The 16,741-nt window shown below is 43.2% G+C and overlaps 1 protein-coding gene across 1 annotated transcript in view; it reads left to right on the forward strand.

Annotated features, from left to right (window-relative positions):
• Window positions 1-898: 898 nt before the first annotated feature.
• Window positions 899-16,741, forward strand: part of LOC310856320 (voltage-dependent calcium channel gamma-4 subunit-like) — a gene marked incomplete at both ends in the record, with an annotated part of 61,266 nt that continues 45,423 nt past the window's right edge. The window contains one exon of the mRNA XM_083761680.1: window positions 899-1,121. Within this exon, the coding sequence (XP_083617806.1) occupies window positions 899-1,121 (223 nt within the window). The remainder of the gene's footprint in view (window positions 1,122-16,741) is intronic.

Here is a 16,741-nt window from a genome sequence, read left to right on the forward strand (position 1 = left end):
ACAGTACACATTTAAGAGCAAAATTGCCAAAAAGGGCAGGGGGTGCTCTAGCACCCCCTAGTGTCTATCTGTGCACGCCACTGCCCGCCGACATCAAATACATAGAATTCTAGGGCTCCTTGACATGAGACATAGTTTGAGAACCACTGACATACATAGAAACATATAGGGTTTTCTTCAAGATGATTCAGAAGACATTTGTAGAATCAAACCTATATATAAAATGGGTTAACCCATTCTGGGCGGGAACCCCTTTTGGTGTTTTAACTAAGCATTATGTTGTGCTTTAGCTAAAAAAATATATATATCTTGAAAATGCGGCACAAAATCTTCCAGTTCCAGTTTTCAAATCTTTACTTCCGGGGGGGGGGGGGGGGGGGGGGGGAGTATAAACATGAGGTTTTTCAGAAAAAAACATTTTTAAATTATTATTTTTTTTATTTTAATTTCGACATCATGACATGAGGCCTAAATGTGTTAATGATCTAATTTTCTCTCTCTCTCTTGGCCTCCTCACCCTCCTCACCCTCCTCTCCTCACCCTCCCTCCTCACCCTCCTCACCCTCCTCTCCTCACCCTCCTCACCCTCCTCACCCTCCCTCCTCACCCTCCTCACCCTCCTCTCCTCACCCTCCCTCCTCACCCTCCTCACCCTCCCTCCTCCTCACCCTCCTCACCCTCCTCTCCTCACCCTCCCTCCTCACCCTCCTCACCCTCCCTCCCCACCCTCCTCACCCTCCCTCCTCACCCTCCCTCCTCTCCTCACCCTCCCTCCTCACCCTCCCTCCTCACCCTCCTCACCCTCCCTCCCCACCCTCCTCACCCTCCCTCCTCACCCTCCCCTCCTCTCCTCACCCTCCCTCCTCACCCTCCCTCCTCCTCACCCTCCTCCATAGGCATGGTGTGTGAGAAGGGCATCCAGATCCTGCTCACCACGGTGGGCGCCTTCGCCGCCTTCGGCCTGATGACGGTGTCCATCAGCACCGACTACTGGCTGTACTCGCGCGCCATGATCTGCAACAGCACGGCCAACGCGTCCGCCGACGACCCGCACAACAAGGACAAGAAGGACCCCGGGGCCCTGACGCACTCCGGCCTCTGGAGGATCTGCTGCCTGGAAGGTAAGGGAGAATATCAGAGTGTGTGTGTGTGTGTGTGTGTGTGTGTGTGTGTGTGTGTGTGTGTGTGTGTGTGTGTGTGTGTGTGTGTGTGTGTGTGTGTGGGTGTGTGTGTGTGTGTGTGTGTTGTTTTCGTCGACTGAAACTAAGACGAAAAATGTTCGTCGACTACCTTTTTCCACTGACGAAAACTACATGGAAACTAAATGAAAACTGTGCTATGATGACTAAAACTAAGACTAAATATACTGACAATTTCGTCAAGAAATAAAAACTAGACTAAAATGGACTAGTGGACAAGAGATCCAGTATAAGGGAATTTACACTTGGTTGCATGCTGAAAATATCCGATCTACAAGCTCACAACGCATCGCGCTGCGACGCGTTGTGGGCTTGTAGATCGGTAGATCGACTATTTTCAGCAAGTGTAAAATCTGTCATTTCGACGGCATCAGGCCTGACAAAATACATTTTAGTCGACTAAATCAACTGTAGATTTAGTCGACTAAAACTAGACTAACACTAAGACATTCCAGGTGACTAAAATGTGACTAAAACTAAATGAAAACTATTCAAAAGACTATGATTAAAACTAAAATCAAAATGTGCTGCCAACACTGGTGTGTGTGTGTGTGGTGTGTGTGTGTGTGTGTGTGTGTGTGTGTGTGTGTGTGTGTTGCTGATTGGCTGATTGGCTGCAGGCCCATCACCAAATCAATGTGCACAGGGAATTTTGGAGAGGGACAGCAGAGATAGACATAACTTCTGACAGGAATGCACTAAAAACTTACTTTTCACATTCTCGCCAAGATATATTTTCTAGTTAATAAAAAAGGAAAAAATAATATTATAAATTTTTATATATATAAAAAAAAAAAAACTGAATGGTTCAAACCCATTAATTAAGATTCGAGTGCCAACCCTAACGAGCGAACATTCGAACCTTGAATGTTTGAGGACCGCCTTAGTTTGTGTGTGTGTGTGTGTGTGTGTGTGTGTGTGTGTGTGTGTGTGTGTGTGTGTGTGTGTGTGTGTGTGTGTGTGTGTGTGTGTGCGCGCTCGCGCGTGCGTTGCGTGCGTGTTTTGGGATGTGTAGGGACCTCATGTAGATCAGTGGTTCTCAAACTTTCTTTTTTTTTTTTATTCAGAGGGGGGGGCATGACCCAGGCATGACCCTGCATGCCTGCAGTCTAAAAACCCTCCCTTATTATTGGTTCCAGGCTGGTGTGGAAGCCTCGTGGCTGCCTTTGATTGGCGGTGGTTAGAGCCAATGAGATGTATATGTATAGGAATGTATACAGGAAGCCACTATATTGTCCACTCCTCACCATAGATGTATATTACATCAGGCGCGCTCTTGTCATCGTACAAATTGACGTCACATTTGGCGGACATTTGACCCAATTTCTCCTTCATCGTCAATGGCAAATATTGAGACGTGTGGGGACAAGATTTACGTCATATTTAGCGGACATCGAATGACCCAATTTCTCCTTTCATTGTCAAATATTGAGACGTGTGGGGACGGGCGAAAGTGAAGCGGAAGTGCGGAATTAAGGCATGCATGCGTCAATAGCACTGATTTATGCCAAAGAAAAATCAAAAACCTCAAAAACTGAGTTATGAGGTTTCCTCCCGACAGAAACGATATCATATTAGACGCTTTTAATCCATTCTGACCGGGCACCCATTTTGGTGTTGGCATCATGTTATGCTTTAGCTATTGAAAAATAGCAGATCTACAAGCTCATAGCGCCGAGCGCGCGCCGAGTGGTGGCGCGCTACGAGCTTGTAGGTCTGCTATTTTTGAAAAATCGAAGAACGACTGACATTTTTTAGAATCTGATCTCAGGTCAGAATGGGTCAATCAGACCAATGTGTGTCCAGTGGAAACCTCGTATGAATCTGATCTCAGGTCAGAATGGGTTCATGCAAAATGGATCGATGTCACCATGGGCCTGCACATACTGTACAAAGCAAAAAATAAAAATGAACAAACCAAGCAGGTGCTTTAGCACCACTTGGGGTCTATATCTGTGCACACCCCTGCCTCTACAACTTGTAGAACAATGAAAATCGGGAATGTCAAATCTTGCATCCTTCCAGCTATATATGCCTGAAATGTGTTATGCGTCACGTTTTGCTACTGTAAATCTGAACATCTGGTTTTGTTGTTGTTGTTGCTGTTGCTGTTGTTGTGGGAATAGAAAATGCAAGCACAGCGAGTGAGAGAGAATTTGTTGTTCCCAACGGCCAGACTGCAGACAAACAAACAGGCCGTTTTTGCTTCCCAGACTGTTCTGCTCTCTGTCCAGAAGAGATCATGCTGTTCATGTTCCTCTTCATGCCCTTCTGCAGTCTCTCTCTCTCCCTCTCCCTCTCCTCTCCCTCTCCCTCTCCCTCTCCCTCTCTCCCTCCCTCCCTCCCTCCCTCCCTCCCTCCCTCCCTCCCTCCCCCTCCCCCTCCCTCCCTCTCTCTCTCTCTCTCTCTCTCTCTCTCTCTCTCTCTCTCTCTCTCTCTCTCTCTCTCTCTCTCTCTCTCTCTCTCTCTCTCTCTCTCTCTCTCTCTCTCTCTCTCTCTCTCTCTCTCTCTCTCTCTCTCTCTCTCTCTCTCTGGCAGCAGTGTTGAGTTTGTCGACTGATACAGTGAGAAAGAAATGTTCGTCGACCGCCTTTTTTCACGAACTAAAAATGAAATAAATGAAAACTATAAGCTATGATGACTAAAACTATAAGACTGAATATATTGACAATTTCATAGATAAACTGGACTAAGATGTTAGGGAGGGACTATAGTGGACAAGAGATCCAGTATAAGTCATTTGACCTCACAACGCGTCGCGTTGTGAGCTCGGCAATTTTCAGCAAGTGTAAAATTGGCCATTATGACGGCATCAAGGCCCGCCAAAATACAATTCAGTCGACTAAATCAACTGTAGATTTAGTCGACTAAAATCGTATGATATTTAGTCGACTAAAACTAGACTAACACTAAAACATTCCAGGTGACTAAAATGCGACTAAAACCAAATGAAAACTGCTGCACGGACATCTTACAAGAGCACTGTCCACCTGGCTATATTGTGATCTATATTGTGAGCTTGTAGATCGGCTGGCTTCACTATACTTTTGCGTAACACCCCTTTTGGTGTTTTAAGCATTATGTTATACTTTAGCTATTGAAAAATAGCAGATCTATAAAGCTCAGAGTGCCGTGCTAAAATGTGGCGCAAATCTTTGAATAATATATTCTTTCAGAGTGAACGTTTTGAACTCATATCTTTGCTTCCGGGGGTTCCCTGCAACAACAGATTTTCAAATGGGGGTCCGTGGCCAAATACAGATCATTCTGGGGGTCCTTGACATGAAAAAGGTTGAGCGCCACTGTTTTCAGAAGACATTTTTAATCGACCTCAGTCGGGAACCCCTTTTGGTGTTAGCATTATGTTATGCTTTAGCTATTGAAAAATAGCAGACCTACAAGCTCATAGAGCTTGTAGGTCTGCTATTTTTGAAAAATCGAATAACGACTGACATAGAAACATAGCTTTTTCAGATAACTTTCGGGACGTAGAAGACATTTTTAGAATCTGATCTCAGTCCAAAATGGGTTAATGTAATGGTGGAGTGGCATGAGAAGAAATACGGATTGCAAGGTTTCCGGCCAACAGCAACCTTGCTTTCAGGCAGAAACGTTGTACAGTACATCCATATTTCAACTTTTTATGATTTTATTTTGAATAGATTACATTTTGTATAGATTAATGTCCTACTTTGTCATGAAGTTATCTGCTTGCTTTCAAAATAGCACTTGCCGTAAAACACTTGCCCTAGCCTGCAGCGACCTTGCATGCATATTATGCCAAGGCTAAAATAATATGTCATTTAAAGAAATGGTTTTGTCCCGACTCGACCCTTTGGTGTGGTTTGGGCTTAATTAGTTTACTTTTGATCCTATAGAAGATGACTGATTATTGTGACTATTTAAAATTTCTCTTATTTTTTCTTATTTCTTATATTGACAATTTCTTCAACAAATAAAAACTAGACTAAAATGCTAGGAAGGGACTATAGTGGACAAGAGATCCAGTATAAGTCATTTTACACTTGGTTGCATGCTGAAATGTTCAGCAAGTGTAAAATCAGTCATCACGACGGCATCAAGGCCCGCCAAAATACGTTTCAGTCGACTAAATCAACTGTAGATTAAGTCGACTAAAATCTTATGACTTTTAGTAGACTAAAACTAGACTAACACTCCGGGTGACTAAAATGTGACTAAAACTAAGTGAAAATTATTCAAGAAACTATGACTAAAACTAAAATCAAAATGTCCTGCCAAAAACAACACTGCTTCACATCCCCTGATGCTTTAGCTGCCTCCTCCACCTTTTGATCACTCTGTGCTGCCTGTGATTTTATGTCTGCTAAATATCAATGTCAACGTGTTGCAATATGTATTACTATTGTATTTTGCTTAATTCGCCAATAATTTAAAAATAAAGAGCGGATTTGTCGCTGACCTGGTGACCTGGTGACGAGGCCGTTGACCTGGTGACGAGGCCGTTGACCTGGTGACGAGGCCGTTGACCTGGTGACGAGGCCGTTGACCTGGTGACGAGGCCGTTGCGTTATGGCGACGTATAACCAGGCATCCACCCGTGCACTGCAGGGCTGCAAGGGCTTCTGGGAGAATGAGTTCAATGCAAGTGAACGGTGGTTTTGACTGGGTTCCGCGAGCCCTTACTGAAAGCCCACAAAGTGTTAACGTTCCCTGATCTTCATGCTGCTTAGACAAGACACCATTTTGGTGTTGGCATCATGTTATGCTTTAGCTATTGAAAAATAGCAGATCTACAAGCTCATATCGCGCCACCGAGTGGCGAGGTATGAGCTTGTAGGTCTGCTATTTTTTGAAAAATCGAAGAACGACTGACATTTTTTAGAATCTGATCTCAGGTCAGAATGGGTTAATCAGACCAGTGTGTGTCCAGTTGAAACCTCGTATGAATCTGATCTCAGGTCAGAATGGGTTAACTGTAAACACTGTTGAACAAGTTGAACTGTATGTATTCCATTTGATGCTATAAATGTTTCTAAATGAATCATAAAGAAAATCACACCTGTGATGCAGGGAATGTAGGACAGAAAAAGCCGGTTTGCTCGTCTACATATGACGTAACTTCTCCATTCATTGCCAATGGGAATTTAATGTTTTTGTGAGACGCCCCTCAAAAAAGGAGTGACCAAATTTGACTGAGGGACTGCCATTGGATTTTGTTGAATTTTCGTTTTTGTGTGAAAGCAGGGAATCATAGCTTCAAATTGACATTGGGTTGTTCAGTTTGGCCCACCCGTTTTGGAGATATGGCTTATAGAGTAATGTCTTGCAGAAAACAAGTTGAGAAAACAGGCTTGAAAGGTTCACTTCTGTGGTCTCTAACATTACACCTATAGCTACATGTTTAAGCATTTATTTCATATTTACATGTCTTCTGTGGTCTCTAACATTACACCTAGCTACATGTCTAAGCATTTATTTCATATTTACATGTCTTCTGTGGTCTCTAACATTACACCTAGCTACATGTCTAAGCATTTATTTCATATTTACATGTCTTCTGTGGTCTCTAACATTACACCTAGCTACATGTCTAAGCATTTATTTCATATTTACAGCTCTGACACTTATTTCAGACATGCTCTAGTATGTGAAGAGTCTGCCTGTGCTATTAACTCATTAAAAAAAATCACACCCGTGTGAACTGAGTGGTGCAACACCTCTCTCTCTCTCTCTCTCTCTCTCTCTCTCTCTCTCTCTCTCTCTCTCTCCCTCTCTCTCTCTCATTAGCAGGCAACAGTGCAGCACTATCCCTCTCTCTGTTTCTGGCACAACAGCGCCCCTACTGGTACTCATAGTCATAATACTGGTGCTCATCAACTAACACATATAGGTACATAGGAGTCTGCACGATGGCAGGCTCTCAGTCAAATCTGGTCACAGGAAAGGTTTTGGACAATACACGGTATATGAGGTCTCAACCCGTCAGAGACGATATACTGTATAACATATATAGCTGCCTGCATGAAAGGTATATAATACAGTATAGTGGATGCAGAGAAAATAATAAACGTCTGCACGCATGGCAGATCTCTCAGTGAGAAGTGAGTATACAGCGCAGCCCGGGGAATACAACATGACCTTTCTTGATTAGCCACGGGGATATATTATATATTATTAGTGGGAGTTCCGCGGGGTACTGTACATCTCAGAGGGAATTAGAAGTGATGACCCTGCACGCCTTCATTTATTAATTTTTTCCCATCGCACATTTTCCGCCACGCTCTACAGTTTTATAGTAGATGGGTGCCTGTGGTGTAGACGTTAGGGGGAGAAAAAGGGGCCTTGAGGATCAAAAGCGAGTTCATATACATTCTTTGTAGAAATCTGCGGACTGGCACAGAACTTTTTTAACGCATTCTGACCTGAGATCTGATAATAAAAATGTCTTCTACATCCTGACAGTTTTCATTCAGACCCGAGATCAGATTCTAAAAAATGTCTTCTATGTCAGTCGCTCTTCGATTTTTCAAAAATAGCAGATTTTTTTCAATAGCTAAAGCATAACATGACGCTAACACCAAAATGGGTTAAACTGGATATGCCGACGCACGTATGCATGTATTATGTATTAGCCTATATATGCATGCGTTAATCCAAAACAAACACATGTTGCTCAAAATATTTTTGAACATAATATAGCAAATCTACAAGCTCATAAAGCATGTGATGTGATGCGTTGTGAACTTGTATATCTACTGTTTTAGAATGACCAAAGTACTTGGTTAAACCCATTTCAGGCGGAGGAACCCCTTTTGTGCTTTAAGCATTGCGTTATGCTTTAGCTATTGAAAAATAGCAGATCTACATAGAGCGGCACCGAGTGGCGCGCTACGACCATGTACAGTAGGTCTGCTATTTTTGACAAATCGTGAAAATGTGGCGCAAATCTTTGAATATATATTCTTTCAGAGTGAACGTTTTTACCTCAAATCTTTGCTTCTGGGGGGTTCCCTGGAACAACATATTTTCAGATGGGGGTCCCCGGCCAAATGCAGATCATCCTGGGGGTCCTTGACATGAAAAAGGTTGAGCACCGCTGACATAGAAACATATATAGGTTTTTCAAAAAAAGGAAAAAAAAAAATACTCAAGTAAAAGTAAAAAGTACCTCACATTTGTAGAGTACTTGTAGAGTAAATGCGTTAGAACTTTCTGCCGTTGAACTGACGAGACCCTCCACGGCCCATGATGCGTTTCCTCTCCATCTGTCGTGGGGGTTTATTTTTGTAATGTCTTTTTTTTTATCTGATTTTATGCACATTTGGTTTTTCTACGGAGCATATTTCATACCTCGGGCAAGGCCATTTTTGGAACGAAAAAAAAAAAAGGTTTAACCCATTTAACCCATTCTGACCTGAGATCAGATTCATACGAGGTTTCCACTGGACACACACTGGTCTGATTAACCCATTCTGACCTGAGATCAGATTCTAAAAATGTCAGTTGTTCTTCGATTTTTCAATTTTTTTTCATAAAGGTTACATAATAACATAACTATAAGCATTAGAAAGGTATTAGAAATTAAATAAGAATGTTACTTGCAAAAAAAAAAAAAAAAAAACAGTATTCCAATTCAAATATAGCAAAAATATAGCTGCGTTTTGAGGTTGTATATCAGCTATTTTTGCTACGACACTAATATTATGCAATGTGGCCTTTCTGGAGTGAGTGTGGAAATATAGTCGTCAAAGTCGCCCACCTCTGGCCTATACGTATACGTGGTTGTGACCAAGTATAGCCACCACCCAGGGCAAGGAAGGACACAACACATGGGCAGCTTTCTTAAGTAGACTGTGTTATTCCTCCATGTGCAAGGAATAACACAACATATGACATTTTACACAGGAGAGGCCATAGCTCTCCACTGTCCGGACAGAGCCTCTCTCTTGAGTGTTTGTGGAGATTTATCCTGTTGTGCCTTGATCAAGTACATGCACAACAGGTGCGCAGCCACACCCAGCTCTGTGCGTAACATAAGTCCCGGGAAAGACACGCTGTGATTGGCCAGTATAGTCACTTGAGTGACAGCGAGAGACACGGAGGAGTCGCATGAGTGACGTCACTCGGGCAGCGACGCAGCGTGCCTTCAGCAAACGCCTTCAGCACTTCTAAATGAGAAAGCTGCGGAGAACTGTTGCTTTGTGTTCACTCTTTAATGTTTTATGTTAGTAATCTAATCCCCCCCTGGCTCTGAAGTTGTATTGTTGTATTAATAACAACAACAATAATAAGATCAGATTAAAAAAAAAGTATTTGATTTTTCAAAAACAGCAGACCTACAAGCTCATAGCGCGCCACTCGGTGGCGCGCTATGAGCTTGTAGGTCTGCTATTTCTCAATAGCTAAAGCACGACGTAATGCTAACACCAAAAGGGGTTCCTGCCCAAAATGGGTTAAATCAGTTATCCTCCATCTTTTCCCACCACTGATGTTTTCCTAGCTTGCACGAAACATTTCCAGATGCTGGCCCGTGGCCAAAATGCATAATAATGTGTGGAGGGGTCCAATTGGCACGACAAAAGTTTGAGAGCAAACTGATTTAGAAGGTTAGACTCGGCCTCCAGGGTTTTAATCGATGGTTATTGTTTTTATGTGTTTTTATGCACGTTTCAGTTTTGCCATGGATCGTATTCATATATTATTTCATACCTCGCGGCATTGAGGCCGTCTTATAGGGACGAATAGAAATTGAACTCAACGTTGAACTTGAACTCAGCCCCTGCAGGTCGAGCGAGAGGACAAAAGAGTGGGAGGGGAAGTGGTGTTGATTTTGTTTTAGTCTGTGTTTTTTTTTAATAAAGTTTTGGGCATATTTTAGTCATCTGAAAGGTTTTAGTTTTAAATCGACTAAATATCATTAGATTTTATTCAGCTAAATCTACAGTTGTCAACAATGCTTGATTTATGCACTAGGTGGCGCTCTGAAAATACAGCTCAAGTTCACAGTGCAATGCAGTATGACGCGCTGTAAGCTTGTAAATCTGCTATTTTCAGAGTCCAACACTAGCACATGAAACCAAACATAAGATGACTTTTTTTAGTTCTACTGGATCTCTTCTCCATCCCTAACATTTTAGTCTAGTTTTTATTCGTTGGGGGAAAACCGTCAATCTATTTCTAATAGCTTAGTTTCCATTTAGTTTTTATTTCATTTTTGCCAGTGAAAAGAAGGTAGTCGACGAACCAATGTTGTTTTCGTCGACTAAAACCAAGACGAAATATGTTCGTCGACTACCTTTTTTCACTGTCGAAAACTAAATGGAAACTAAATGAAAACTAAGCTATGAGGACTAAAACTAAGACTAAATATGTTGACAATTTCGTCAACAGATAACAACTGTAAAGAGTAAAATGTTAGGAGGGGACTAGTGGACAAGAGATCCAGTATAAATAATTTTACACTTGGTTGCTTGCTGAAAAAAGCAGATCTTCAAGCTCACACCGAGTCGCTGCTCGACACGCTGTGAGCGACCCGTTGTGAGCTTGTAGATCTGCTTTTTTCAGCAAGAATAAAATCAGCCATTACGACGGCATCAAGGCCCGCTGAAAAACATTTCAGTCGACTAAATCGCCTGTAGATTCAGCCGACTAAAACCGTATGACATTTATTCGACGAAAACTAGACTAACACTAAGACATTCCAGGTGACTAAAATGTGACTAAGACAAAAAAAATGAAAACTATTCAAGAGACTTTATGACTAAAAACTGAAATCTAAATCTCCTGCTAAAAACAACACGGCGACGGACATATTTTCCGTCGTAGTTTTATAGTCGGGGCCAAATCAATGCAGAAAGAAAAGGCTTTCTATATATATTATTATATGTATATATTATATTATTATATAATAGTGGTTGAGAACGAGAGGAAGAAGTGAAAGAGCCACGCTGCGCCGCGCCACAGCGAGCCGTCTGGAAGCTACAACACTCTGTGGCAGGTGTTAAGTAGGAGAGAATGGATGGCTCGTTTGTCTTTTCATGTGTCTCTGCCTGTGGAATAATTCAGAGGAGTTTTGTTCTTTTTGTGTGTGTTGGTCGGGGGGGGGGGGGGGGGGGGGGGGGGGCACGCACGCAGGGGCGGCCTTAACGATCGGGAGGCCCCGTTCATAATTTTAATAATAATAATTATTATTGTTGTCAGTGTGTATTATCGGACTTCAAAGCATGAACAGCATACACAGCCAAGTAGAAAATACACAAAAGCAGCTTGCTTGATTAAACTTTTTTTTTTTTACTTTAAGGTATAACTGGAAGGCAGCATAGGCTATACAATGATGCAATCGTAACTGTCAGCGCTGCTAGTGCAGTGAGTGCACACACTGGGAAGTGGGAACAATTACAACCAAACAACACACTATAGGCCTACTACTACTATTTGTTTTATTTTTTGGGGGGAGGCCCCTGCAGACTCGAAGCCCGTTTCAATTGAAACGATTGAAACATATATAAGGCCGCCACTGCACGCACGCACGTGTGCGTGTACATGTGTGCGTGTGTGTGTGCGTGTGCGTGTGTTACCTTAGCATGCAGCGTGGGCGCCATTTCTTCTGGTTCCTGACAAGAGAAACGGTTGCACGGTTAAAAAATTTTTTTTTTAAGTTTACATTTAGATTTCGGTATATCTATTCTATAAGAAACGCTGTCAGCTGTCGCAAAGTGTCGCCTGTCTTTAAAAAACCCATTCTGGGCGGGAAACCCCTTTTGGTGTTAGCATTATGTCATGCTTTAGCTATGGGAAAATAGCAGATCTACAAGCTCATAGCGCGCCACTCGGTGGCGCGGTAGGTCTGCTATTTTTGGAAAAATCGAAGAACGACTGACATAGAAACATAGCTTTTTCAGAAAAAGACATTTTTAGAATCTGATCTCAGGTCAAAAATGGGTTAAGAACCTTCCTTATAGCACAGAGCAAGACCGCTGCTCGCTTTTGGGGGCCCGTCATCTCACAACGCCACGGCGAAGGGACAGCCTCAAGGGACCTTGTCACGCACTGCAGTGGTGGGACACGCAAACAGGCAAATAAGAGCACGCACCCCCCCTGCTCCATCATGATTCATGTTCTATGTCAGTCGTTCTTTGATTTTTCAAAAATAGTGGCGCGCTATGAGCTTGTAGATCTGCTATTTTTCAATAGCTAAAGCATAGCATAATGCTAACACCAAAAGTTCAACCCAACTTCCCAAGATCATCCGTTAACAATTCCCTCCCAATCAGTGTGATTGCAAATGCACTGAGCACTAACTATGAGACCCTGCAGATCATGTCTGTGTGTGTGTGTGTGTGTGTGTGTGTGTCTGTCTGTCTGTGTGTCTGTCTGTCCCGCTGTGACACCACCCGCCCGCCACCAGAGGGCGCAGCTGTAGCACACACACACACACACACACACACACACACACACACACACACACACACACACACACACACACACACACACACACACACACACACAGTAGGAAAAAAAAGTACGTAATTTATTCTAATTGTTGTTATTGCAATTTACGAGCTGCGTTCGCTTCCCGCGTTTGTGCGTCTTACTTGTAAATTATGCCGCGTTACCCACACTGTACATAATTTCCTGTTCATATATTAGAACGGGTATAAGGCCCTAGTATTAACCCTGTAAGACCCAGCAATGCTTTTTAGGAACAATTATATTTTATAAAGACTTTTACTTTATAGGCTCACATTTAAAAAAAATGTCTATATTCATTTAAAATGGCATTCATGAAGTCAATGTCCTAAGATGTTGACGTCCTCACAAGTACTGCATAGTATCGTAATAGAAACCTGTGCGTGCGTGCGTGCATGCGTGCGTGCGTGCGTGCGTGCGTGCGTGCGTGCGTGCATGCGTGCGTGCGTGCGTGCCAGCCAGCCGGCGACCCTGACCCCCGTTATGTTGTCTGCCAAAATGTGTAAAGAGCAGGCAGATGTCAGGCGCTTATACGGTCCTCTGTACACATGTCCACATGTAAAAAGTCAATAGCCTGGATAACAGAGTGCGAAGTGCATGCAGTGCAGGATGGATGGATGGATGGATGTGGCCTCTGTTACTGTACCAGATAAACTAGACCAGCAGCGAACAGACAGCATTGTCTGATCCGCTGTTCACTGCTAGTTAGTTTTAACCCATTTCGACCTGAGGACGATTCTACAAATGTCTTGACAGTTTTCTGAAAAACCTCATGTTTCTATGTCAGTCGTTCTCAAACTATTTCATGTCAAGGACCCCCAGAATTATCTGTATTTGGCCGACACACCCCCAGAAGCAAAGATTTTAGTTATAAACGTTCACTGTGTGTTTACTCCCACACTGCCACCAGTGGGCTCGCTATTAGTTCTGGGGGGGGGGGGGGGTTATTGTATATCAATCTCCTAGCTCTGGTCCATAGCCAGTGCTTCTATGATTCTGCCCTGCATTGGCTATGCTACTTTCGCTTTTAACTCTCACATGGAACTCAGACCAGCTCTTTAGCGTAAATAAAAAGAACATTTTTGCTACTCACCAAAACAAAGGCGGGTCGTCTCATTAGAAAGACTACTTTCCTTAGTGGACGCACTCTGAGCCCCCCACCACACGTATAAACAGTACTTTTTGACCAAAAAGGGATTTTGTTTCCACCGGGAAAAAAATACTTTTAGTTACTCCAATGTGCCCTCTAGTACCGATATTGCTGCCTCATAGAGAATATTTTTCCTCCGGTGAAAACAAATCCCTTTCTGGCCAAAAAGTACCGTTTATACGTGTGGAGGGGGGCTCAGAGTGTCTCAAAGTACTGTTTATACGTGTGGTGGGGGGGCTCAGAGTGTCTCAAAGTACCGTTTATACGTGTGGTGGGGGGGCTCAGAGTGTCTCAAAGTACTGTTTATACGTGTGGTGGGGGGCTCAGAGTGTCTCAAAGTACCGTTTATACGTGTGGTGGGGGGCTCAGAGTGTCTCAAAGTACCGTTTATACGTGTGGTGGGGGGCTCAGAGTGTCTCAAAGTACCGTTTATACGTGTGGTGGGGGGCTCAGAGTGTCTCAAAGTACCGTTTATACGTGTGGTGGGGGGCTCAGAGTGTCTCAAAGTACCGTTTATACGTGTGGTGGGGGGGCTCAGAGTGTCTCAAAGTACCGTTTATACGTGTGGAGGGGGGCTCAGAGTGTCTCAAAGTACTGTTTATACGTGTGGTGGGGGGGCTCAGAGTGTCTCAAAGTACCGTTTATACGTGTGGTGGGGGGGCTCAGAGTGTCTCAAAGTACCGTTTATACGTGTGGTGGGGGGGCTCAGAGTGTCTCAAAGTACCGTTTATACGTGTGGTGGGGGGGCTCAGAGTGTCTCAAAGTACCGTTTATACGTGTGGTGGGGGGCTCAGAGTGTCTCAAAGTACCGTTTATACGTGTGGTGGGGGGAGGGGGGCTCAGAGTGCGTCCACTAAGGAAAGTAGGCTTTCTAATGACACGACCCGCCTTTGTTTTGGTGAGTATAGCAAAAACGTTCTTTTTAAATACGCTATAGAGGAGAGGCTGGTCTGAGTTCCATGTGAGATTTAAAAGCGAAAGTAGCATATAGTCAATGCAGGGCAGAATCATAGAAACATTGGCTATGGACCAGAGCTATCAATCGCCGTGCTCTTATGGTTAAAGATGGTTATCTAATAGTGCCGACCAAGGAGAAGAAATAAATGTGGCAGCTCCCGAACGCCAAGATAAAATATATACTTGTTATCACATTCTATAATAAAATATTGGTTCTATTCGTGAGTTATCTGAATGAACTACATTTACTTTTTGGATGCGACGTGGAGTTATGCTGCACAATTAATCGAAAAAAGATCGTGATCTAGGTTCAGAAGACTTATGCAATCTCATATTGTGAAGAATCGTTCAGCACTATAGCTGTCCAATTCATTTTAGTTAATCTTACGTTTATTGCTACAATAGAGAGACTTTACCCCATTCTGGGTGGGAACCCTTTTTGGTGTTAGCATTATGCTATGCTTTAGCTATTGAAAAATAGCAGATCTACAAGCTCATAGCGCGCCACCGAGTGGCGCGCTACGAGCTTGTAGGTCTGCTATTTTTGAAAAATCGAAGAACGACTGACATAGAAACATAGCTTTTTCAGAAAACTGTCTGGATGTAGAAGACATTTTTAGAATCTGATCTCAGGTCAGAATGGGTTAAGAGCGATTAAGTCAAGCACTTGATGATGTCCGTCCCATTTAGACCCGAGACCAGATTCTACAAATGTCTTCTAAATGACAAGTTTGCTGAAAAACCTATGTTTCTGTGTCAGTGGTTCAAAACCTATGTTTCTGTGTCAGTGGTTCAAAACCTATGTTTCTGTGTCAGTGGTTCAAAACCTATGTTTCTGTGTCAGTGGTTCAAAACCTATGTTTCTGTGTCAGTGGTTAAAACCTATGTTTCTGTGTCAGTGGTTCAAAACCTATGTTTCTGTGTCAGTGGTTAAAACCTATGTTTCTGTGTCAGTGGTTCTGAAACTATGTCATGTCGAGGAACCCCAGAATAGAGGGTATGCGCATGACATCATCTTCATCATACCCGGAAGTTATGCGGGAACGCCTATACTGAGTGACAAAAAACTACTTTCTGTTCTGACATTCTGTTCAGAACTTTGTGTTCTGACAGCCCATACATCCACACAGAAAAGTCCTATTTGATTTAATTAAATTACTTCAAACAACATTAAATTCACTTTGTCACTCACTTTGCCACTCGATCGGACATTCACTTATAATACTGTATAATTGGCCACGGACCCCAATCCCAAAATATGTTCTTCCAGGGTGAGTGCCGCACTACGAGCTTGTATAGATCTGCTATTTTTCAAGATAATGCAGAACACAACAAAAGGAGCTACACCCATCCTAAAATGGGTTAAAGCCACAGTAGTTGGCTCCAGCTGCCACATTTTATATATATATATATATTTTTTTTTGCGGCTTACGCCTTTTTATTGGTTTTTTGAAGGGACAGACAGTAGGTTGACAGGAAACGGGAGAGAGATGGGGGGATGACATGCAGTAAAGGCCGTGTCGGGCTCAGGAGTCGAACCCGCGGCACACTACGTCTGGATTACCAGTCGGGTGCCCAGACGGTTACGCCACCGCCTGGGCTCGGTGCCACATTTTGAACGTAGTAAATGTTCAGCAACTATACAGACTAAAGACAATACATTTTCACATTTGAGCGAGAATCGTGCAGCGGCGCTAATGTGAAGGGGGGGGGGGGGGGGGGGGGAGGTAATTACTGGGACCTTTTGCGCCAGTCGCGACCTCCAACGGGGAGTTCGACACGGCAGCAGAGCCTCATCTCAAGGTTTCAAACGGGCCTAGACACGGCTCAGTCGGAACAAAGGGGCACTACTTGTCACGGATGTAGACAAGTGCAGAGTAACAACAAACACGAATAGAAGTTAAGTATTTAATAAAGAATGAGGCAGATCTTATACACTGAGTTGTAGGCAGGAATCAGGCAATTGCAAAATGACAAAGTAGTC

Source organism: Protomyctophum parallelum (genome assembly GCF_964188405.1).
Source record: "Protomyctophum parallelum genome assembly, chromosome: 3".
In the NCBI taxonomy this organism is placed as follows: domain Eukaryota; kingdom Metazoa; phylum Chordata; class Actinopteri; order Myctophiformes; family Myctophidae; genus Protomyctophum; species Protomyctophum parallelum.